The sequence below is a fragment of the Hevea brasiliensis genome, chromosome 15 (assembly GCF_030052815.1).
Source record: "Hevea brasiliensis isolate MT/VB/25A 57/8 chromosome 15, ASM3005281v1, whole genome shotgun sequence".
Classification (NCBI taxonomy): domain Eukaryota; kingdom Viridiplantae; phylum Streptophyta; class Magnoliopsida; order Malpighiales; family Euphorbiaceae; genus Hevea; species Hevea brasiliensis.
Window position 1 is genome coordinate 569,840 of NC_079507.1, and position 23,012 is coordinate 592,851.

At 34.5% G+C, this 23,012-nt stretch overlaps 2 protein-coding genes and 1 pseudogene across 5 annotated transcripts; 1 reads left to right on the plus strand and 2 right to left on the minus strand.

Annotated features, from left to right (window-relative positions):
• The first annotated feature begins 740 nt into the window (after positions 1–740).
• On the plus strand, positions 741–1,890 carry LOC110653531 (E3 ubiquitin-protein ligase WAV3-like; annotated as a pseudogene).
• A 212-nt stretch (positions 1,891–2,102) lies between these two features.
• Positions 2,103–14,308, minus strand: LOC110653530 (snRNA-activating protein complex subunit). 4 transcript variants are annotated; one of them, XM_021809212.2, is made up of 13 exons: positions 14,179–14,308; positions 13,967–14,038; positions 7,880–8,043; positions 7,700–7,758; positions 7,545–7,611; positions 7,406–7,461; positions 6,648–6,906; positions 6,077–6,165; positions 5,893–5,983; positions 4,927–5,025; positions 3,056–3,181; positions 2,718–2,978; positions 2,103–2,490 (listed from the first exon to the last, which is right to left on the minus strand). In XM_021809212.2, exons 3-13 carry the CDS (start codon positions 8,024–8,026, stop codon positions 2,206–2,208), a joined length of 1,539 nt encoding a protein of 512 aa, XP_021664904.2. In that variant the 5' UTR covers positions 8,027–8,043; positions 13,967–14,038; positions 14,179–14,308; the 3' UTR covers positions 2,103–2,205. The 4 variants fall into 4 exon arrangements, with proteins under 4 accessions (XP_021664904.2, XP_021664901.2, XP_057993294.1 ...); XM_021809209.2 differs by having other exon boundaries at positions 13,967–14,308; XM_058137311.1 differs by lacking the exon at positions 4,927–5,025 and having other exon boundaries at positions 13,967–14,305.
• Positions 14,309–16,016: 1,708 nt separating this feature from the next.
• Positions 16,017–22,482, minus strand: LOC110653512 (protein PHR1-LIKE 2-like). The gene is made up of 5 exons (XM_058136347.1): positions 22,390–22,482; positions 17,553–17,607; positions 17,083–17,161; positions 16,932–17,001; positions 16,017–16,610 (listed from the first exon to the last, which is right to left on the minus strand). The coding sequence occupies exons 1-5, from the start codon at positions 22,480–22,482 to the stop codon at positions 16,146–16,148; spliced, it is 762 nt and encodes a 253-aa protein (XP_057992330.1). The 3' UTR covers positions 16,017–16,145.
• Positions 22,483–23,012: the final 530 nt, after the last annotated feature.

Consider the following 23,012-nt stretch of genomic DNA (forward strand, 5'->3'; position numbering starts at 1 on the left):
TCAAACTTAGATTTTGCAGTGCTCCTGTGCTTGTTTCTTTTTTGTTCACCTTTCGCTTTCCTCACTTCTTCTCCTTCATTTCTAGTTCTCTTTCTATCCCCATATGCAGCACCATTAATGACTATCAAGTTGCTTAAGAGGGTCAAAGCCGAGGAGTTTCAATTACCATGACAGCTGCTAAGGTCTCAACGACACCATTCTTGTGCTATGAATGTGCTCCTTTTGATAATATTGTTAACTTTTCTTTGATTGACTGAGATTCTATGATTAATAATTTTAATTTATATTTTTTTATTTCAATATATAAAAATTAAATAATTTTTTAATTTTTTATTAATTATTTTATTTTTTATTTTTTTATTAATTATTATTTTATATTTTTATTATTTTTTTTCTTAAATTTTTAATAAAAATTTCATAATAAAAATATAATAATATAGTGAAATGATTGCTCAAAGATATAATTATTTTTATATACTTTTTATTAATTAAATATTTTTTTAATTTTTTATTTTTTAAAATTTTTAATAAAAATTTCAATAAAAATATAGTAATATGATAGGAATATTACTTAAAAGTATATTAATTTTTATATATTTTTTTTATTAATTAAATATTATTTTTTATTTTTCACTAGTTTTTTCTCTTAAATTTTTTATTGAAGATTTTATAGTAACATAATAAAAATATAATAATATAATAGTAACATTGCTTAAAGATATAGTCATTTGAAGTCGATTTAATTATATGGTTATTTTTATTATTTTAAATATCAAAATTTTGTTATGCAGTTGAAAGAAGAGAAAAAAAAAAAATAGAGAACGTATAATATTATTGACAATGTTACATGACAATACCGTGAAAAATGCAATAAACTTGGCTCTAATAAGCCCCAACAGACCACATTTGAGGCTTGTCAAGCAATCCATGACATTAGTGGTATTCTCCCTCCACCCTGTTGATCGTTTGGCTATTGTGACTGACTCTTCATCTACTTCCCGCATCTTTCCCTTGAGACGCATAACATCCTATGGTAAGCGAACAGCTTCGCAAGTCATTGACCGTCTTTTCTTCATGGGGCAAGCAGATCCGACTGAAGGCCTCAAGAAAGGTATAAAGATACTTGAAAATTGTGCGCACGAGAATCCAAATTCCTGTATCTTGCATCTCTCTTATAGTACAACAAGATCATACCATGCCATCAACATGCAATATCCCATTCCAATCCATCGGTTTCATGTGGAATTTGGCGTTGGAACTTCTAATAGATTTGTCATGCATGAGTTTGACAAGTTCTTAGTGAGACTGCTTGGAGGTGTGATCAGAGATGTCCAATTGAAAATTGGGAAAAAGGCAGGATAGTAAGGCTTGGAGAACCAAGAGTCAATGAAGACAGGAGAATTTTATTAGAATTAGGCGATTCTGGACATGTTTACGTGGGATACAGCTACATTGAAGGTGTAGTTAATGAGTGCGCCGGAACAGGAGAAAATTGTGATTAGTTTAAGGGATAAACGGTAAGCACATGATCCTAACATAGATGCTGCTGTTGCAAGAAGGAAAGCAAAAATAATTGGAGGGGGGACAACTAGCGTTCAGAGTTGGGATTACCATGATCCTTACATGGCTAGAAGATGGGCTAAACATTTGCATGGTTATAGACTTTGAATTACGCAAAAAAACTTCACCATATATATATGCATACATCAATCAGATCCACAAGAAGATTTGTCATTCTGTGTCAGCTTCCTAATGGTTGAACAAGCAGCTATGCTTAAACTGCGGGAAAAAAAAATTGTTTTAATGAGAGTGCTTTAACAAAATCTACAAATGTAGCTAAAGACTTGTAAAAACATACCTCATCCTTTAATGCATACATCCATTGCAACTTCGTAGGACTTCTTAACATCAGGTGCTTATAAATTTAAGTAAAAGCATTCAGTATACATTTCCCACAAAATTTGCAACTTGGAAGCCTAATGCAATACATACACCAAGTAGCCAACACTGTAGAACACACTTCAATAACTTCCATGATACTCCAGCGAACGCATTCAGTAATGCATCGAGTCGATAATTTTAGTAATCAGTAGTCTTTAGACTTGTGAACTCATGAAATTTATAGCTACAATTAAAACTATGGTTGCCAAGAAAGGTACTTGTTCAAGAAATTGCAAGTTCAAAAACAAAGATCTAATACAAGAATTAGTCATGAAGATAGTCATAAGTTGAGAAATCACTATACAGTAGAGATCCATTCTCAGAGTAGTGAAGAAGGTAATAGCAGTCATTACAGAAATAGCAAGGGTTATCTGGGGTCCATTTGTCATCCACAATCACTTTTGTAGCCCTGAAAATGTTGCAAACATTGCATTTCTGGAAACGTAATTTTAGTTGGAAAATTAATATTGGATAAGCTGCCCGGTTCTGGACATCCTCGGGATGAATCAATCTTAGGTCTCTGATAACAATGGTATGCGTGCAGTCTCCCTGCATCAAGGAGTTTCCCAAATAAAAAACCAAACAAATACATGTTATGAGGATGCCTACAAGAACACAAGCCGACGTCAAAATAAAACCACCAACTCATGCCAAGCAGAAATTTGAGATGATGAAACTTAAAAACTCATGTCATTTGAAGGTCAAATACTATGCAAAAGATTGCTAAAAATTCGAATCAATATTTTAGCCAACTAAATGTAAAGGTAAAATTGTACCTGATGACAGTAGAGGTATCCAGCACCAAGACGAAATCTCAAGTCACAAAACCGTGTTTTCTGCATGTCAACACATCTGAATTTGGGCAACTGTGAAGTGGCTACCTCACCTATGACTGCTTTCTGTTTTCGTTGTAACTCACCACTTATGATACATTCCCATTTTCTAAGGGCATCATCCTTTGAGTTTTTAAGCCAATCAAAAATTGGTTCACTGCAATCTATTGCAGATGGATCCCTTGTATCATTGCAAAACACATCCTACACAATTGCACATTCCATTACGTAAAGTGACAAAATATCGGTGATAAAACCAAACTAGAGTGAATAGAACTTACTTCTATGAGAAAATATCCAGATGGATCATAATGCCCTGCCTTTTGCATCACTTGGTCTGTCATGCAATAAATCCTGTCCCTCATTTCAGTTAACATTTGTCTTCCTAGGACCAAGAACTCTTGTGTCTAAAACAATTCAAAATGAAATCAATAACACTATTGGAAAGGAGAAAGAAAAGCCAAGAAAAAGATTATGTATATTGAGAAACAACAGAAAAGTTGGAGCAAAACCAAATCACTACCCAGAAACTCGCTCATACCCCAAAGAGAGAGAGAGTTACGTTAATTCAATTTAAAAAATATACATATGTGTATTGCAAGAAAAACCATTGAATGTGAGCAAATTTTTACCAAATAGATGAGACAACTGCTATATGAATAATAGCTGATAACCATTCTTAAACAAAGCATAAGATTTTAGAAAGGTCATCAACCAAATAGAATATATACAGAAAATGAAGGGTCCTATTTAGAGAGAAAATTTCAAATAGAATACTATATTACTTCTTAATACATTCTATCCTGATTCCTGAGCAAATTTCATGTAAGGAACTGCAATGATTCTTAATACATAAAAAAAAAAACAAAAAAACAAAAAAAAAAAAACAAAACACTTTATTCTTGGCCATAACATTGAAAGAAGAGTCATCATAGACATGCTACGTTGTTGATAGAGCATCATCTACTCCTCAAAAATACTCGTACTAAGGAAGCATGTCCATTCCCAAATCCCAACAAAGCAACAACCCAAAGAAAGTTTAGACATTTAGTTAACAGTACAGTAGAGTAGCAAAACGCATGTTTCTTTCATGATTAGAATATGCAGAACACAAATTTTTTACACAAGAAACCAGTAAATTCTTTATCAATCCATTCTCAATTCCCATAATCCTAGGACTAGGAGAGCAAATAAATCTTATCTTTTAGCTCTAAGGGCCATATTTTTTTCTACAAGTAATCTTAAAAAAGATTTGCATGCACATGCAAAGCCTTTATTATTTTCCTGATATTTCAAAATAAACAACATAATAATATGGTAAATAGTAAATTAGCAAATAGCAAACTAGTTTGACAGGAAATCTCTGAATCAAAGACTAGACTTGCAATAGATAGCTCTAGAGTACAGACTAAAACGTTAAACTCTTCCAGAATCCTTGGCCTAAAATGAATACATCAACCTGCCTCAGACCTATTTTTTTAGACCCTACAAACATCTAAAAGAAGTATAGCCATACAAAGAAAACAAAATGATCTCCAAATTACAAACCCATAAGACCTAGATAAGTAATATACATTCTTTAACCTTTGCTTATGAACTCCAGGTAAACATCCAAAATTCTGGCAAACTATGACACCATTGTATCATACAAGCCCAATTCACTGAATGACCCTAAAGGTACCAGCATACTATTTATATCCAAAAACATGAATCATGATTTCAAAGCTTCAAAGCAAATTTGTATTCCCATCTGAAAAAGAAGAAAAGCACAGTGGGAGGCTACATAATATTCTAATTTAATGTAGCCCTAAGATACTAGAAATTTTGCTATGGAATCCACATAGGAAAAAATAAATATTTGTTGATTGGTAAACCCTTACAAACCACTCAAAATTGAGAAAATAAACAGAATATAAAGAATTTAGATTACTCCAAAAAATTTAAAATAACAAACAAAATCCAAAACTAGCTATGTATTAAATTTATCACTACACAAAATAAATAAATAAAATCCCATACATCCTACTTCTCTAGCAATTATTGATAGAACACAACCATAATTACATAAGTATCATAATCTCAACTGCGGTAGCCAACAAATAATAGAAATCAAGATAATTTATTTCTAAGACAACTGAATAGAAAGGTATACCTTTAACCAGTGTCGTATGTTGTGGTAAACCTCAATGCAAAGAACAACCTCTGGATGGTGTACAGATATGTGTTCTTGAACATTTGAGGGCTTCGACTGCTATTAATTTGAGCAAAGGCATGGCCAAAGAATAAATGAAAAGTTTTCAGCAGTATGAATGAGCAAATAAACAAATTAGACTATTAGCCCCTTATTTGGTGCATCTGGAATTAATTTTTGGGAATGGACAGTGGACTTTTCAATTCCTTTGTTTGAAGCATTGTCTAGAATTGGAATTACAAAACCCAGTCCATTTCTACATAATTGAAAAATAACTAGAAAAGCATCTTTATATTTCTTGAGAAGGTGCCTAAAAATTAGAATCCAAAATTTCAGTTTCCTCTGTTTTTCAATTACATTTGCTCCATGTCTCCCAACACATCACAAGGTTTCTCTAACCGCTGCCCACACCTCAACCTGAAGTTCACCATCAAGCGCAGTCAGCAGCACTGTCAATGGACAAACAACTGGCTACCAACTTTGCAATCAAGACATTAGTATTGATTTTCTCATTCTTAAGACCACCTATCCCTTTCTTCTTATCCACAATCTTCAGTCCTCAGTCACCACCAATAATTACCAATATGGCAGTATTCATACCAATCACCAGATGTAGCTAGGTTTTCTTTTTTATTTCACCTTTTTAATCTCCTTCGCTTCTCACAACATATAAGATTTCGAAAGTATATCTTCTATTCTTTATATATATATATATATATATATATTTCATATTCATTTGTTTTCTTCACTAGTTAGAGGGATAAGTGGCATCATCAGCCGTTAAGCTTATGGCTTTTCTTCCCTGAGTTCTGGCCTAATTGCGGTAGAGGTTATTTTGTACTTGCAAGGTATTATATATGGGTATGTTTGTACAGAAAGTAGAAAATGGATGGTAAAAAAATTCTAATGGACAATTTATTAGCCAACCTGTTTCCCAAAATTTGTAGATAGTAGAATTTTCAGCCTTTCACCACTCTCTAGCTCTGAGGATGGAATGGCACCCATGTTGGCTTTGCAACTAGCATGAGACAGAAATAAGAGGCAATGATAAAGATAAATTCAAAGGATGCATCAATTACACATAATTGAAAACTTACATAATAAAACATACTTAAATGAATGCAGTCTAACAGTTGCTTTGTCTTGATCCTGCTTTTGTTTGATTTTCAATACTTCATCCACCTTCGCAAAGCAACTCTCCTGGACATGCAAGAATAACAAATTCATCAAATAGACCAAGCATCTACAGTACATTCACCATAAATGAGGGACAATTCAGAACATGTTACACCTACATTTATTCTTGAATGCAATCCATTACTTGTATGGATTTGCTACCATTGTTTATTAATCTAATTAACTGCAGCTAAGCTAATTTCAAACATGTACATGCACTTATGCAAAGATTAGTTGTTATATCATGTTCATTTTCATCTTGGAAGCGAATTAATAAGGTAGGAGTATCAAGCGATCACCAGCATAAAAAGAAAATGTACTTTAGTAGCATGAACAAAAACATCATTGAATAAAGCAAATGTCCATATTAAAAAAAGGAAAGAAATCAACTCTACAATTTATATAGCATATCTTATCAGGCCTCGTTCCAACATGGCAATTATATAGTAGCAGCACACACAAATAGGTGAAAGCTGAACATAGTAGCAGTAGGACAGGTAACATACGCCAACATCACATTTATTTGCCTTCTTTCCTTTTCCCTTCCTTGAATTGTTGCTATTGATAGTTCCGTTACAACTGGTTCCACTATGAGATCCATCTAAAGATTTCAACGGTCTTTGTCTCTTCCTTGACTTCTTGTTAACAATTGTTCCGTTGTAATAGGTTTCTTCATTTAATGATTCCAAAGTGGCTGAAGGATCTCCTACTTCAGAGCTTTCCAAATCAGTATTATTGCTTGAATCCCTAATATCATTTTCTCTCCTGAAGAAAAAAAAAAAGTAAAAATGTTTAGGAGGAAGGGGGAAAAAACACTATGCTACAAAACAATATTTATTTTGGACACAAGGCTATGAAATAGAAGGTAAACCAAATTAACATAGCTTATCAATACAATCTGATGCAATTCAACAATGGTGAAGCAACAAAGACCTAGTTTTGAGATTTCATTTTATTTAATATTGACAAACTAGATCCCCATTCACGCATCATAAACCATGGGAACCCAGAGCTTTCACTCTTTTAGTGTCATCTATTTCCCAGGGATGGGACTCATAGAGATGAAAAGGCAAATATATACATACATGCATGCATGCATACATGAGAAGAAAAGAGGTATTTGATCTTGAATAAACCACAATAAACCTGCACATGAAATGAGTATCGATAACAAGCTGGCTAAGGGAGGGAGTGGAATTTTGATATGTATATGAGTGTACACAAATAAAATGCTAGCAAAAGCACATTTACCTACACTACTCACCTGGTAATCAAGCCCTCTGAGGATGGCCGCAAGGAACTTTCATTCTTCTTCTCATCCTATGATTAGCATCCATGAAACATTAGTCGAGTTTCTCTTACTGCATAATACATAGGTTTTCGAACAAAAATATTTAACTTACATTCAGAGTTTCCTTCAAGGCCAACTCCAGCAAATCCTCGTTGCTATAAATTTTAAGCTCATCAATCCTACAAACAATTAAATTTTTGCAATCAATAATTTGCAAATAGAACGCTGAAAAAAAATTACAAAGAACCAAAGACAAAAGAAACATACGAAATATTATCATCATTGGATGGTGAAATAGCGTGCAAGCACAATTCATCCTTCAAATCCTACATAAAAGGGACAGGATTCCAAATTAATCAAGCTAGCAGTTGATTAAATAATTTTAAGCATAAGAAGATACCAATATGGATAAATCCAAGAGTATATAGTGTATAGCGAACAAGAAACCTCAAGTTCATAGAAAAGAGCAGACTCAAAGTCAGGAACCCTGGTTAGAGGTCCCACTAAGTTGGGAATGTAAATAGGTCCCCCACGAGCAATTGCAACACTCATCTCTTGATCCGCATCTCCATCACTTGAATTTATCATCTCCATCTCTAGCTTTGTTCTTCCTGAATGGAGAAAGAGGGCAAAGGAGTTGACAGGACACCAAAGCAATTGACAATAGAGCAGTAAAGAAGATGAAAAGATGAAGGGAATGTGTATCTTTATTCTCTATCTCTGCATAGTTATACAATTTCGTCAATACATATCCAAGGAAAGGAGAAGGAAGAAAATACTATACATAATTCCCTGAATATAAGCAAATAGATAAGGGTGAAAGAAGTGAAAGTTCGTCTCTCTTCTTACTGAAAGAGTTTTTCTCTAACTTCTCTCTACAATTTCAACCGACTGGTGTTTAAGTAACCCACCTCTGTCCTTAGGGCAGGGGAAGGTCCCTCAACCCAATAGAAGGTGGAACTTCCCTCCCCCCTTAGGTTGGCTTGCATAATCTTGTGTTTGGGTTGTTTTGTTGATCTACGAGTTCTAAGCGTTGTTTGAGAGGGTTTTAGCATAGATCGATGAACTAGTTTCAGTCTCTATTTTAGGGGACCCCCCTGTTGGCTGGCATCTTCGGTAGTAAGAGTACCAATTGGTTATCGTCTCCACCACTGCTTGGACTAGATGAGAATGAGATGTTCGTTGTTCTGCCAAGCCTATTCCCGGTTCAGTCCGGCACTGGTTCCTAGCCTTGGGTTTTCTTGAATTATTGCTTCTTAGCTCTTCTGGATCTCAATTTCTTTAGGGGAAATTGCTTTGTCATACCTCAGATGGCTCAGAAGAGGTGGTTTCTGTCTGAGCTTCCCTGCGTTCATTTACTTGTTTAAGCAATTTCTCCTTGGTTGCCGACGATGAGGTGATGAGATGAAATAAAGTGGTCCATGCAAGAGTGGCTGCCGATGAATTTTTAGGTTTAACCCGTATACATCTAAGGCTCCAATTGGGTTCCTTTATCATGGGTCTGGGGTTTGAGTTTGTAGGAATAATTTTCTATTATGGGCTTCGGACTGTAAATCTACTTTTTTAATGAAATATTCCTCTTTTCTCAATTAAAATGTCATTTTTATTTATTTATATTAAGCAATAGAAAGTGAAAAATTTAAGTAGTAAACTAACTACTAGCACGTAAAGCTGGCTGGCAATTCGTGTTCACAAAGCATAAACAAGTCATGTCAACATATACTTATAACATAAATATGTCTATCTCAAACATGACTCATTTAATTAATTATATCAAAATGCTCAACCCTAGCACGGATACGTTTATGATACAGGTTACAAGATATGTGAACTTGTTTAAATAAATGGATCATTATACATATTGCATGACATAACACGTCACGTTTTACCCTTCAAATAAATGGATCGCGTAAATTTTAACCCATTAATACACAACTGTAAAAAATATCATCCAAATACACAAATATCCAAATATCAAAATTAATTAAAATTATTCCCATTTCTCCATAGGATCCCTTTAAGGAATAGTTGTACTTAAGAAGCTAAAATATCAACAAAAAAGAGAATCAGAGGAAGAGTAGGGTGTAACTAACATGAGTTCCATGTAGCAAATCCAATGAGCATGTCATATTTAACTGCAATTGCCAATTCAATATGCATCTATGATCTAGCAACTCAACTAGGCCCCAATCTGGATCTAGTTGGAACTAGACAACAAAATGTTTATTTATATAAAAAAAAAGGCTAAAATATTTGGAAAGATCATATATTTATTCAGAAATTAACCACAATGCTAAAGAACAAACCTGAAATTGGCAAAAGTACTAAAAGCTAAATAGGCCCAATTAGGAAAGAATTGACTATAATGACAAAGAAATCAGCTTAGATCTTTAAGTTCCCTACTAGAACAGGACATATGTGAATCAAATAGCCAGAAAATCACTAGCTTAACTCTTTTTCATACCCACCAATTGGTTACAACCAATTGCTTAATAAATTGTCGTTATTTCATTAGCCATGAATCCATATACCATAAGCTTAAAAATGTTGAAAAACTCTTATTTCATACATTAGGTTCTCAGATACAAAGTTAATTACGAAAGAAACAAATCAGAAACTAGAACAAAGAATAGCACAATGTTCGGAAAAACTAATTCATCCCATTACTTAACATTTCTTAATCATACAAATTTAAGATAAAACATGTTCCCAAATACACCTAGCATTTCACCACGATCTAAATTTCCAGCTGCAGCTACTTAGCAGTTACATTGTAAAAATAAGCGGCCAAAACTTCTCTACATTTACATTTCCTTTTCCATAAAAATCTAACATGTACATTTAACCTTGTATTGTATTAAGCAACTCCCAATTTCAATTAGAGTAAGCTTTTGTGTTCAACTCAACAACAACTTAATCCCAAACCAGTTAGGGTCCACTATATGAATCCATTTCTCTATTCCACTTACTTCAGGGCAATATATCTTTCAAAATATCTATAGCCACAAAATCATTTATTCTAACTTTCCCCACATCATACTAGATCACCACTCGCTTTCTTACAATTTCAATATGCCCAACCTTCTGCACTAGCGCATTTTTTAGTTTACAATCCACATGTTCAAACCATCTCTATGACATCCATTCCTCATATCTCCATCCTTGCTTTTTGACATATCCATCTTAGCATTCTCATTTCTCCATGCTAATCTTGTAAAAGAGTCATTTCTTCATCGCTAAACATTCATTGCCATATATGCTCAAATTTTGTTCTATAAAGTATTCTCTTCAACTTTTCTTGAGTTTTTTTTTTTATCACAAGGAACTTTTGTCACACTTTTCTACTTAACCATCTTCCTTTAATCTTATGGTTGACATCCTTCTCACTTCAACATTTCTTCGTTAACAGATCCTAGGTATCTAACGTGTGTGCTCTAGGAAACCTCTATTATATCTAAGCTAACCCTAGTTTGATCACTTCCCTTTCTATTGCTAAAATTGCAATACATAAATATATTTAATACTACTTAACATTAAGCAAGCACTGCAATAAAATGTATAGCATTTTATCTAATCTAGATAAAATTAAATATAAAAGAAGTGCAACGTTATCTACAGCCAAATCCAATGCAACATTATCTACATCTATAGACATGTCAGACTGCCAATGCACATGGCAATTGCTAATGGGGAAACAAATCACAGCTACATATCTAATTGTGAATTGAAATTTGGCAACAAAAATCCAGGAACATACATGTCACGAATTCACAATAAAAAAAGAATGAAAGACATGGCTAATGGCAACAAAATTCCCAAGTTCTTTTATACATAAATGTTTCACAATTGGAAACAGGTTTAGTTTTAGTTAAAAACAGTTGATATAAAGTTGATAATCTAAAATTCAGCAAATTTATATACTAACATACAATTAGGAAGTATCCCTAACAGAACCAAGTTGAAGTAATGAAGGTTAGAGAACAATTGGCCCAAATTTTTAATGTTGTAGGATAAGAGTATGCATACATAGGAAAAGAAAGCATGGAGCTACCAAAGTTGTAGGATGATGACTTTCAAACAGCTGCATAAACTAATTACCCTATTACTGACAAACAAAGAAAGAAATAAAGAAAAAGAAAAAGAAACGAAAACGAAGAAGCAACATCAGAAATTTATTATAAACTGTTGTGGTACAATATGTGAAACGGTGCGTTTGCCAAGTAAAACGAATGTCCAACAGCTATTGAAGAGTTGTTATGGGTGTCGGGTATCCCGTTAGTTCAGTAGCAAGTTGCAACGGTAGTTTGTTGTAGGAGAGGGAAAGGGAAGAAGTTGTTTTGAGGTTGTTAGATATGATCAGATACAAAGTTGTAACCAATAATATACAAATTCATTCTTGATTCTTAATGAAATCTGACTGATTGTTGAGTTTCATTCTCTGTATTCTGTTCTCCCCATATTCTGTCACAACACTGGCATCAAAGCGGTGATCCACGGCCATGGCAGGGGTGGAGACGCAGTCCCAAGAGTGGCGGAAGGAGCTAGCTTCTATGGTGATAAAGGCTGAGCATAGTCAAGAGGCAAGATTACAAGAGATGTTGGCAGGCCAAGAAGCCAAGTTTCAGGAAATAATGGATGAATTGAAGTCTTTAATCGCTGGGTTGAATTGTCAGGATGTGGAGACAGTGGAAAGAAGGCAATGGGATGAACAAGTGCCAATTGCGAATAATACTGTAAGTGCTAATTCTTGGAATAGTTCTGCTAAATTGGAATTTCCCCATTTTAGTGGAGAGGGTTTGGAGGGTTGGTTATTAAGAGCAGAATATTTCATTACACATTTCTGAGGATTTAACTCAAAATCGTTCAGAGTGGAAAAAGCGAATCCATATAGCCGACCCCAAATTTTTGGGATAAAGGCTTAGTTGAGTTGAGTTGAGTTGTATAGGATTGAGTATGAGAAGAGAGTTAAGGTTGTTGCTTTACATCTAGAAGGGCGAGCTATTAAATGGCACCAAGAGTCTGTGAAGAGTAACGAAGTGATTGTGAATTGGGATGAATATGTTAGTGCATTGGAGGCTTGCTTTGGGAATTATGTTGAAGAGGATAAACAGATTCAAGATACAGATGAAGAAGAAGATATTGATGCTAAAGAGAATCAAAAGAAGTTTGAGACAGTTTTAGAAGAAGACCAACAAAGAATAAAAGAGTTTAATCAACAGATAAATGTAAGATTTCGAAGATTTGATAACACAATTCAAGAAAATGTTTCTGCCATTGATACCATTGAAGAAGAGGTTCAACAAGTGTGCTGCCATTTTTTGGAACCTTTCAAATGGAAAGAAGGTAGTGCAGATGTTGTAGGGCTGTCATGGTCCAATAGAAAGAGACTTAAAGAATGCACTGAAATCTTGGATAAGTGCAAGATTATGGAAGATGAAGCTTTTCAAGAAGGCAATGATATTGCAGATACTCTGGCTCTTGTAATTGAGAAATATCCTTCAAGAACGCAAATTATTGTTGCTATTAAGGTCGAAAGATTGGGTCTTGTAATTAAGGAAAAGATCTTCCTACATGAATTAGCTTCTCAATTCATTTTTCATGTTGCAGACATATGGTTCTTTTTTAGCTTGGAATTCGACAAGTATTATTTGGGAAGGATTCAGTGTAAAATGAAGAAACAGAAGGACAAGAGGGGGGTGTAACTGGTAAGGACAAGGACATTCGAGAAGAATTCGATGTCAAATTAAAATTGCAGAGATTGTTGTTGGTGTTCTAATGGGAGCTTGCTTTTGCTGTCATTTAAGTTGGTGTTAGTTGCTTTTCCTTTTGTTGGTGTTCAATCTTTTTTTTTTTTGGATAAGAGGATTGTTAAAAGAAAAAATAATAAGGCAGCAAAGTTGATTCAATGGAGAGCTTCTCCAGCAGATTGAACTTGAGTCTTTGCTCATGAAATTCAAACTAGATTTCCAGACTTTGCTCCTTGAGGACAAGGAGTCTTTCGAGGGGTGGGTATTGTTGCGATACAATATGTGAAACGGTGCGTTTGTCAAGTCAAACGAATGTCCAGCAGCAGTTGAAGAGTTGTTATGGGTGTCGGGTATTCTGTTAGTTCAGTAGCAAGTTACAAGGGTAGTTTGTTATAAAAGAGTTGTAGTTTGTTAGAGAAGAGTTGTTTTGAGGTTGTTAGATATGATCAGATATGAAGTTGTAACCAACCATATATAGATTTATTCTTGATTCTTAATGAAATCTGACTGATTGTTGAGTTTCATTCACTGTATTCTGTTCTTCCTGTAAGAACATAAACACCCTTAAAGTAAAAGAAAGAACGAAATTAGGGTTACACAAACTGAGAAAACAGAGGAAGAGAATTAGAACATAAAAAGCAGAGAAGTTTGCGCACGTTAAGCAGTACAAACTGAGGAACCCAACAAAAAGAAAAGAGTAAAAAATTAATCAAGGTAAGAAATAGAAGGGAAAAAAAAAGCAGAAATCATAAACAGAGGATAAAGGAAGGTGGGAAAAAACACGTACCCAGATCTATATTGGACTAATCTCGTGAAATAAGAGATTTTGGAGCTGCTGGCCTTGTATTATTCTTGATAGCTATTGCTTAAGATACAGATTAACCATCAATCTATGATAAAGCTGTTAATCTCAGGTGTTGAATAGATAATTTAGGGAAAGGAATGGAGGGAGAGAGAGCTGAAATTGTGTATCAAAGAAAAACAGAGAGAGAGAGAGACCTGAACCAAATGAAATTAAGAATGTAGAACAGCAGAACCAAGTCCAGCTCCGACCTTCCACGATGATACTTTTTTTTTTTTTTTTTAACAAGCCTCCACGATGATACTTGGGCTTCTCCTGCAACTGCTATTCTTATTTTTTTATCTCACTTTTATTCGGATAATTACTATCAGCTACTTATAATTTATTAAAATTAATTATTTAAACTTTATATTTTAAAATTTTAATTAAAACGTCCTTATCTTTATCAAATTAAAATTTTTTTAATTATTTTATTAAAGAAAATATATATAAACTTATTTTAGTCTTATTCATGTTCTGTAGTTTATATAATTTAATTATTCATATTGCTTAATCCTATAATTAAACTTAACACAAGTTGAAAAATATAATTTAATTTAATTTAACAAAAATCTGAATCATGTTCACTTTAGTCTTATTATATATAAGTGTTTTCTTTTTTTTTTATTTTTTTCTACAAACAGAAAATGAGCAAACCATAAAATTATAATTTTATAAATTTAAATAAAAAAATAATAAAGTATGTTTTTAATATGGAATTAAAAAATATAAATTAGAGGGTTTATTTATGAGAATAAAAATGAAAAAAAAAAAAAATATATATATATATATATATATATATATATATATATATATATATATATATGAAAACAATCTTTTAACAGAATCTATTTTAATTATATTCCGTCTCGCTTTCTCCTGATCATTCAGAAAAAAAGAATGACCTTTCATATGCATATTATTTGATTGTTATGTATTTGGATTATGCAGCATAATACACCACACAGTTTCTTTTGTTGTTTGTTGAATTTCATTCCATAGGTATTTCTGGAGATTTTTTAACATCTCCACAAAGACAAAAAGCTTCCATTTCCTTATTTCCATCGTTTGATGGTCCGAAGAACCTCTGAAGAAACCGCAACCTCCATGGTTCCATTTATGCTATTCGGTTGTGCTTTAAAAAAAATAATAAATAATAATAATAATAATAATAATAATAATAATAATAATAATAATAATAATAATAATAGTAATAGTAATAATAACAAAAAAAAAAAAACATCTTCTATTCTACACCTCTATCATTTTGACTTTTTTTTTAACCCGCTTGTTGTTAACCTTGTTATATACATCTGTGATCTATTACCATCATAAAATTGCTAGGCATCGAGATTCTTCTTCTCCATGTACACTTGGACACGAGCCAATTTTAGTTTGACATTGACTCGAAATTGGCGATCACAGTCCATCAAGGAATACAAACTTGAATCCTCCCACAATTCCAGTTTCAGTTTGAATTCCAGTTTAATTTAATCCAATTTCATTACCAAATCAACCACAATATTGACTGATTTTGATTCTGACACGGTCCCTGGCCAAATGTATCTCCATAGCATACCATATCGGAGAATGATACTTCGTTACTTGGGAACCAAGGGATTCAGGATTTAATACATGCATGTACACACGATTAAGATTAACCTTGTCATTGTTGTCATGCCACAAATAGTCATTGTTAATATGTTGTAGGCCAGGCCGGCTGCAACACAAAGCTTGCTAATGCCTAATTACACTGAATGGCCTTCTTGAAGCTTTCACCTTCAGTCGTAATATGTCTATCCAACACATCGATTTTACTATTTTCCCAGCAGATAAGGGAACAGATGCCTTCCATGCATGCCAATCCTAGTAACAAACTATTGCTACTTGGATTTTGTGAACCCAAAAATTAGCAATATTGAGCATAATGAAACAACTCTAAATAGAACAATTAAAAGATGCAGAATAATCATCAGCAGTGTCTAACATGTCAATATCTAGAAATTTAAATCTACAATTTCGAGATTGCCGCTACTGCTGTCAATACTGTTGACAAAAACACATTAGCATTTTTTACAATTGAAATTGTAACTCAGTGAATGAGCTGAAGACCATGGACGAGTTTTCAGCTCCATATACCATACCCATTGATCCCATGGGGATCAACTGGGCTCATGTTAACCCCCGAGGTTTTTACCTTCACTTCATTCCAAATTAGAGATGCTGTCGTTGAATCCAATCTCAGCATCTGTTTCTTACTTCCAGCTGGAAATCCTTCCAAAGTAAATCCTCCAGGACTCTCATTTGAAGTTAGGCATCTCTCAGAGGAACAATCAGCCCCCTGTTGATGCAGACTAGAGGATACTTCTTCTGGGCCACGCACTTCAGCCACTGCTTCGCTTTGCAAGGAGTAAAAGCCAAGCAGATCACGGGAGGCAATTTTTGGTGTCTTATTCCCTGAACCCTTCTGGCCGTCAGTGTCAATAACTGTACCTCCAAGAAATTGATCAGCAAGCATCTTACAAGCCCTCTCAAGCATGGCCAAATATCTTTGTTCTGCATCCTGGCGAATTTGCAAATGCTTCTCTGCCTACACAATAGAAGTTTCCGATCCGCTAGTTCAGGCACAGGACACCTAACCAAAGAAGCAAGATCCAAAGTCTTGATAGTCCCTAGTTATCGGTGAGTGTAGTTTTGTTAATCATCAGCTAGTTGCTGTTTTGTGCAAATGTGGAAGCATGATTCAGCACCATCAAAAGCAGTAATCAAGAGGTCCAGAATTATTAAATCTATTTTTTTCCCTAAACAAACCCACATCCAATGGTCACCAACAGCAAGGATGTCTTCCATGGAAACAGTCCAAAATTGGGACATAAATAATAATTATGTTCCACGTGAGAAGAAGATTTACCTCAACTTGTAGATATAATTTACTTTGGACTTCCATTTGCACTCTTAATGCCTCCTTGACTTCATAACCCCTAAACATTAACATTTGCATAATTCACTAATTCCAAGCATTTCACAGGTGATTTTTGAGTGAAGAAGAAAAATCATCTTACTCATTCATATCAGAAGTAGTAAAAGTTGGTGAAGAATTACTGCCTGCAGTGCTTTCTGAGAGGTACGAGCCAGAAAACCCTTCAGGAAGTGGGGAAGAAGTCACTTCATATAAACAGGCACAAAGGAAACATTCAGTTTAGATTTTAGGTTTCTCATTAGAGGATTTAATATAAATAGTTTATTCTGTAAAGAAAAGCATCAAAATACAATCAATTACCAACGTCCAGTTTTCTTTTCTTTTGAATGAAAACATCAATGGGCCAATTTGCCATTATCTTCTTTTATTACTTATTCTTTTGGTTTTATCTTTGAATTCCTTTTTTGGGGGGCAGGTGCACCTCTAAAATTTTAAGAAATAATGTCCTCATAAAAATCTCAATTTAGCCAAACTCAAACTGATTACTAATAAAAATTGTGCTAATGATATCGTGCGCTATAATGACAATAGACAGAAATTAACAGGACCAACCATCTTTGGATGCTTCACCAATATCCTTCCCTGATTGCTTACCTAGTCTACATTTCTGCAATACCAAAATATATGTATGGGTTGATACTCAGTACATAAGCTTCCATTTCCACCACAATTTTGAACAATTAAGTAGCATTGCACCAGAAATATTATTGAAAAATGAAACTGTTAGCATAATTACAGCAATTAGCATGATTACAGGAGATTTGTGTAGCATAATTATAGCAATTAGTATGATTATAGGATATTTGTGTAGCATAATTACAGCAATTATTATTCTTGTCTAAATTAGCTCATATTCTCATGTATAAATAGATGTAATATCTCTATAAATAAGACTCAGACAAATACATAATATTTTCCTTCATTACTTGTATTCTTTCTTCTAACATGGTATCAGAGCTGTAAAGCTTTTATTTCTAATTTCTGGGGTCTCTCTTCTCTCTCTACAACCTGTTCTGGTTTATTCTTTCATTCCTGTTATTATACCATTTTTTTTCTCCTCATCTTGTTATCAATGAAGAAATCTGATATTTCAAAACCTATTGCATGATTCCATTGGTTCCAATTATAATCTTTGGGTTCAAGGAATGAAAAGTTTTTTGATAAGTCGCAAGCTTTGGCGTATTGTTACCGGAGATATCACTACGCCGACAAGAGAGAACGATGAAACTGATGCAAAATTTGCTGACCGTCTTGAGGATTGGATAGTAAAAATCATCAGATCATCACCTGGTTTTGCAATACCTCTGTCTTGTCCATCCACATCCAATTTGCTAATTATGACTCTACAAAAGAAATCTGGGATTTTTTGGCTAATCGATATCAGACCACTGGACTTGCCCACTATTATCAGTTGTGGACTACTCTTCATAAACTGAAACAAGAAGCAGGTCAATCTGTGAATGATTTTCTTGCCCAGGTCCAACCCATTTGGAATCAAATATCTCAAGCCAAAATCAGTGAAGATCATCATCATCTCATTCAAGTTCTAATGGCTCTTCGATCAGAATATGAGGTCGTTCGAGCGTCCCTGCTACATCGAAATCCACTCCCATCATTGGATACTGCTATTCAAGAGATTATTTTTGAAGAGATTATTTTTGAAGAGACTCGTCTCAGTTTAGATAAAATTTCTCAATTTGAAACTGCTCTTGCAACTACTCGATCCTCACATAAAAAATCTGGCAATCAACTCTGTAAGAATTGTAATCAAATTGATCATGCTTTTGCATATTGTCCTACTATAGAATGCAGATATTGTCATGGTTATGGTCATATTCTTGAACATTGTCCCACACGCCCTCCAAGACCAAAAGGAGGGCATTCTAAATTCAAGAATGTCTCAAAGCCTGGATCTTCCTCTCACATCTTTGCTTTGCTCATCGAGGGTTCTACTGCCATCACCATGAGTGATCTTGAGGCACTATTCAAACAGGTTATCTCTTCTAATTCTCCTGCTGCCATGTCTGCCACTCCGAATAATTCTTATTGGCTTTTTGACTCTGCATGTTGTAATCATATGACCACTAATCTTAAATTCTTGTCTTCTGCAAAACCTGTATCTTCCTTACCACCAATCCATACTGCAAATGGTACTAAAATGAACATCACACAGAATGGTCATGTGTCTACCTCAAATCTTCATCTTCCTGACACCTATTATATCCCTAATTTGGCACTCAATCTTATTTCTGTTGGTCAGTTGTGTGAAAAAGGACTAAATGTTATTTTTTTTCTCCCCATGGTGTCTAGGTATAGGATCCACAAACGGGACAGATTCTTGGGAAGGGTCGTAGAGTGGGTTGATTATTTGAGCTTGCATCTTTACATCTTCCTCAGAGATTTGTGTCTACAGCTACAATCCCTAATTCCTCCATTCACCAATGGCATTTTCGTCTTGGTCATGCTTCTGCCAATAAAATTCAACTTTTAATTTCTCGTGAATTATTAGGATCTACTAAGTTTGAGTCATTTAATTATTTAAATTGTCAGCTTGCAAAACAACCTGCATTATCTTTTTCTCATAATAATACTACTTCAGACACTCCTTTTGGTTTAATTTATCCTGACATATGGGGTCCTTCTCCTATTTCTTCAATAAATGGTTTTCATTATTTTGTGATATTTATTGATGATTATTCTCGATTTACTTGGATATATTTTTTGAAACATCGATCTGAGTTATCACAAATTTACATCACATTTGAAAAAATGATTAAAACTCAGTTCTCTTGTGACATTAAAATTCTCCGAACAGACAATGCCATGGAATATCGGGATTCTTCTTTACTTCAGTTTCTTAGTCAACAAGGCACCGTTGTTTAACGTTCTTGTCCTCACACCTCTCAACAGAATGGGCGAGCCGAACGCAAGCATCGCCATATTCTTGATTCTGTATGTACTTTTCTTCTTTCTGCCTCATGTCCAGAAAAATTTTGGGGAGAAGCAGCTCTTCATGCTGTTTATATTATTAACCGTCTTCTTACCTTGGTTCTTCATAATTTATCTCCTTTTGAAAAGTTGTTTGGACAACCTCCTGATTATTCCATCCTTAAACCTTTTGGATGTGTTTCTTTTGTTCTTTTACAACCTAATGAACATACCAAATTAGAACCCCATGCTCATCTATGCTGTTTTCTTGGTTATGGCATTGAACACAAAGGGTATCGTTGTTGGGATCCTATTTCTAATAAGTTACGCATCTCTCATCATGTTACCTTTTGGGACAATACTATGTTCTCCTCTTTCCAAATTTCATCACTCTGTCAATACTGACTCTCTATTTTTCACTGACTCCTCCAAAGAGCTGTTTCCAAGTCCTAATCCAGGTGATTATGATTTGCTCAATATTAGCCCAACTACACCTGCCCCTATTGAATCTGCACCAGTTGTTAATCCAGTACCTGCGCCTGCATCTCCTCCTAGCACTACTCTTCGTCATTTACCCGTGTAAGAGAAACTCCTCATTATCTTTCTGATTTTCACTGTTACTTTACTATTGCAACCCTTCATGAGCCTAGTTCTTATTGTGAGGCAAGTACTAACCCTCTTTGGCAGCAAGCTATGACTAACGAACTTCAGGCTTTAGAGAAAACTCATACTTGGGATTTAGTTGATCTTTCACCAAACAAGACCCCTATTGGTTGCAAATGGATTTACAAAATCAAGACCCGTTCTGATGGAACTATTGAATGCTACAAAGCTCGCTTAGTAGCCAAAGGGTACACTCAAGAGTATGGTATCGACTATGAAGAAACTTTTGCTCCAGTGGCCCTATTAACATCTATTCGCAGTCTCTTAGCTATTGTTGCAGTTCGTAAATGGAAACTTTTCTAGATGGATGTCAAAAATGCTTTTCTTCATGGTGATTTAACAGAAGAGGTTTATATGCATCCTCCTCCTAGTTATCATTCTACTCATAAGGTTTGCAAACTTCGACGAGCCTTATATGGATTAAAACAAGCTCCCAGGGCTTGGTTTGCCAAATTTAGTTCCAATCTTGCTCAACTTAGTTTTCTCTCTAGTCTACATGATTCTGCATTATTCACTCGCCGAACTAACAGTAGTATTGTTCTTCTGTTGCTTTATGTGGATGATATGATAATGACAGGAGATGATTCATCTGGTATTTCAGAGTTACAATATTATCTCAATCAACATTTTGAAATGAAAGACCTGGGTTCTCTCAGCTATTTTTTAGGTCTTGAAGTTTCTCAAAATTCTGATGGATATTATTTATCTCAAGCCAAGTATGCATCTAACTTACTTTCTCGAGCAAGCATCATTGATAGCAAAACAGTATCAACCCCATTGGAGCTCAATTGCAAACTTACACCTCTTGATGGCACTCCTCTTGATGATCCTACTTTATATCGACAGCTTGTCGGGAGTCTTGTTTATCTCACAGTTACTCGACCTGATATTTCATATGCTGTTCATCTGGTCAGCCAGTTTATGTCTGCTCCTCGCTCTACTCATTTATCTGTAGTACTTCGAATCCTTCGTTATATCAAAGGCACTCTTTTTCATGGTTTGCACTTTTTCGCTACCTCCTCCCTATTATTATCTGGCTACTTTGATGCTGATTGGACTAGTGATCTGTCAGATTGTGGCTCTACAACTAGTTATTGTTTCTTCTTAGGTAATTCTCTTATCTCTTGGCGTAGCAAAAAGCAAACTGTTGTTGCACGTTTTAGCACAGAATCTGAGTATCGTGCTCTTACTGAGGCTACATCTGAATTACTTTGGTTACGGTGGTTATTAACTGATTTGGGTGTCACTCATTCTTCTGCCACAATGCTTCATTGTGATAATAGAAGTGCCATACAGATTTCTCATAATGATGTTTTTCATGAGCGTACCAAACACATCGAAATTGATTGTCATTTTGTACGTCATCATAATGCTCATGGCACCATATGTTTGATTCCTGTCTCCTCTGTCAGTTAAACCACTGATATATTCACCAAAACGTATCCTCCCGCTCGCTTTCAGGATCTCTTAAGCAAACTCAAGTTGACACCTGTGTTACCACCTTGAGTTTGAGGGGGGGGGTGTTAGCATAATTACAGCAATTAGCATGATTATAGGAGATTTCTGTAGCATAATTACAGCAATTAGTATGATTACAGGAGATTTGTGTAGCATAATTACAGCAATTAACATGATTATAGGAGATTTATGTAGCATAATTATAGCAATTATTATTCTTATCTAAATTAACTCATATTCTCATGTATAAATAGATGTAATATCTCTGTAAATAAGACTCAGACAAATACACAATCCTTTCCTTCATTACTTGTATTCTTTCTTCTAACAGAAACAAAACCAGGAGGTGACTTTTTAAATGGAAGAGTGTAAGTCCCTTTACATTCAATGTTCGCATGATGGCCTTGGTGTAGCTTCTGCAATTATTGCCCATGTCCTCACTTAGTTAGAACACTACCAGCATCATTATCCAAACAGCTAACAGATTCCCAATAGTTGCTAAACTAGGGATGGAGGTAATTCTGGTGAACTAGTAACAAACAAATAAAAAAAAGAGCAGTGTTGGCTTGCTGGTATAAACACCAAAACTATTCCATCTGCCATGTGAACAAGAACAAATTCAAATTTAAAAGCAAAGAAACAGGGATGGAAGTAAAGTATAATCCAAACTTGATCATTTGTTTGTTTATTAAGTTAGTTAAGCTTGGAAATCTACCTATTTCAGGCTAGTCAAGTTTAGCTAAGTTTGTTTGCAAGTTGACCACATAACAACAGCTCTAGCAAATGTAGAAGATGCTAAAATTTTTGGGTTGTAACTTATTTAGCTCAGTTTGCTGTACAGTTAGTTTGTTGGAAATGTTTGTTGTAAGTTGCTGACTTGGACCACTAGTTAGCTAGCTGCTGCTATATATAAACTTTCTTCTTATATTCATTCAAGTGCGGTGAAATAGAGAATCATTTTTC